General features: G+C 38.6%; 1 protein-coding gene across 1 annotated transcript; it reads right to left on the reverse strand.

The window, feature by feature from the left end:
• Positions 1-406: 406 nt before the first annotated feature.
• Positions 407-787, reverse strand: LOC120073429 (uncharacterized mitochondrial protein AtMg00810-like). Its single transcript, XM_039026279.1, has 2 exons — positions 538-787; positions 407-474 (listed from the first exon to the last, which is right to left on the reverse strand). Exons 1-2 carry the CDS (start codon positions 785-787, stop codon positions 407-409), a joined length of 318 nt encoding a protein of 105 aa, XP_038882207.1.
• Positions 788-1,705: the final 918 nt, after the last annotated feature.

Below are 1,705 nucleotides of genomic sequence, written 5' to 3' on the forward strand. Positions count from 1 at the left end.
TATTTTCAACACTCCCCCTCAAGTTGGAGCATAGATATCGACAAGGCCCAACTTACACAATAATCAAGTTGGAGCATAGATATATTTACAATAATCCCTTTGTAAATATATCTGCAACTTGTTGATTTGATGGAATATAAGGGTTGCATATGTTCCCACTGTCCAATCTCTCCTTAATGAAACGTCTGTCAATCTCTACGTGTTTAGTTCTGTCATGTTGAACCAGGTTATTTGCAATACTGATGGCATCTTTGTTGTCACAAAATAATTTCATCGGAAGCTCATTATCTTGCTGGAGATCAGATAACACTTTCTTCAATCAAATTTCTTCACAAATCCCCAGACTCATGGCCCTATACTCAGTCTCAGCACTACTTCTAGCAACAACTCCTTGTTTCTTACATCTCTAGGTGACTAGATTATCCCAGACAAACATACAGTACCCAGATGTCGATTTTCTGTCAACAACAGAACCTGCCCAATCAGAATCAATGTAGGCTTCGACAGATCATTTATCGGTCTTTCTGAACATCAAACCCTTGCCAGGAGTTCCTTTCAGGTATCGGAGGATATGTTCAACTGTTGTCATATGATCCTCATAGGGAGCTTGCATAAACTGACTAACAATACCTACTGCATACAAAATATCTGGTCTTGTATGAGACAAGTAGATCAACTTCCCGACTAACCGCTGATACCTTTCTTTATTAACAGGAATTTTATCATTCTTATCACTGAGCTTCGCATTGTACTCTACTGGTATGTCAACAGGTTTACACCTAGTCATGTATGTTTCCTTTAGTAAGTCCAGAGTGTATTTTCGTTAAGAGACTGATATACCTTCTTTTGATCGAGCTACTTCCATTCCTAAAAAGTATCTTAGCTTACCGAGGTCTTTAATTTTAAATTCTTCGGCCATCTTTGTTTTGAGCCTCATGATCTCTGCGTCATAAGAACAACTATTTTCCCTGATGTCGATCTTTTTATAAAAAGAGTGTGATCAGAATGCCCCTGAACATACCCCTGTGCTTTCACAAAAGTTGTGAATCTGTCAAACTAGACCCTTGGAGACTGTTTCAATCTGTATACGACTTTCTCAATCTACACACCTTGTTTTTGAACTAACTCTCGAACTCAGAAGGAGGACTTATATAGACTTCCTCTTCAAGTTCCCCATTCAAAAAAGAATTTTTAACATGAAGTTGGTGTAGAGACCAATCCTTATTTATAGCAGTTGACAAGAGCAATCGGATAGTGTTAAGTTTGGCCACAGGAGAAAAAGTTACAGAGTAATCTACTCCATAGGTCTGAGTAAAGTCTCTTGCAACGAGCCTAGCTTTGTATCAGTCAATCGTCCCATCTGATTTTTATTTTATAGTAAACACCCATTTGCATCCAACTGTCTTGTGCTCTTCAGGCAAAGCCACCTGTTCCCAAGTTTCATTCTTCTCAAGAGCTCTCATTTCTTCTATAACAGTAAACCACCATTTTGGTATTTTCATTGCAACACTTATGTCATTTGGAACCATCTCAGTGTCCAAACTGGTAGTGAATGCTTTGAACTCAGTTTCTAGATTATTATACGTCATGTAACTATGCATAGGGTATTTAGTACATGAACGAGTGCCTTTCCTCAGAGCTATAGGAAGATCAAGCGATGCATCACGTTCCTTCAACTTTCCAGGCTCCTCACCATGATAGACTA

Source organism: Benincasa hispida, chromosome 3, assembly GCF_009727055.1.
Source record: "Benincasa hispida cultivar B227 chromosome 3, ASM972705v1, whole genome shotgun sequence".
NCBI classification, from domain to species: Eukaryota; Viridiplantae; Streptophyta; class Magnoliopsida; order Cucurbitales; family Cucurbitaceae; genus Benincasa; species Benincasa hispida.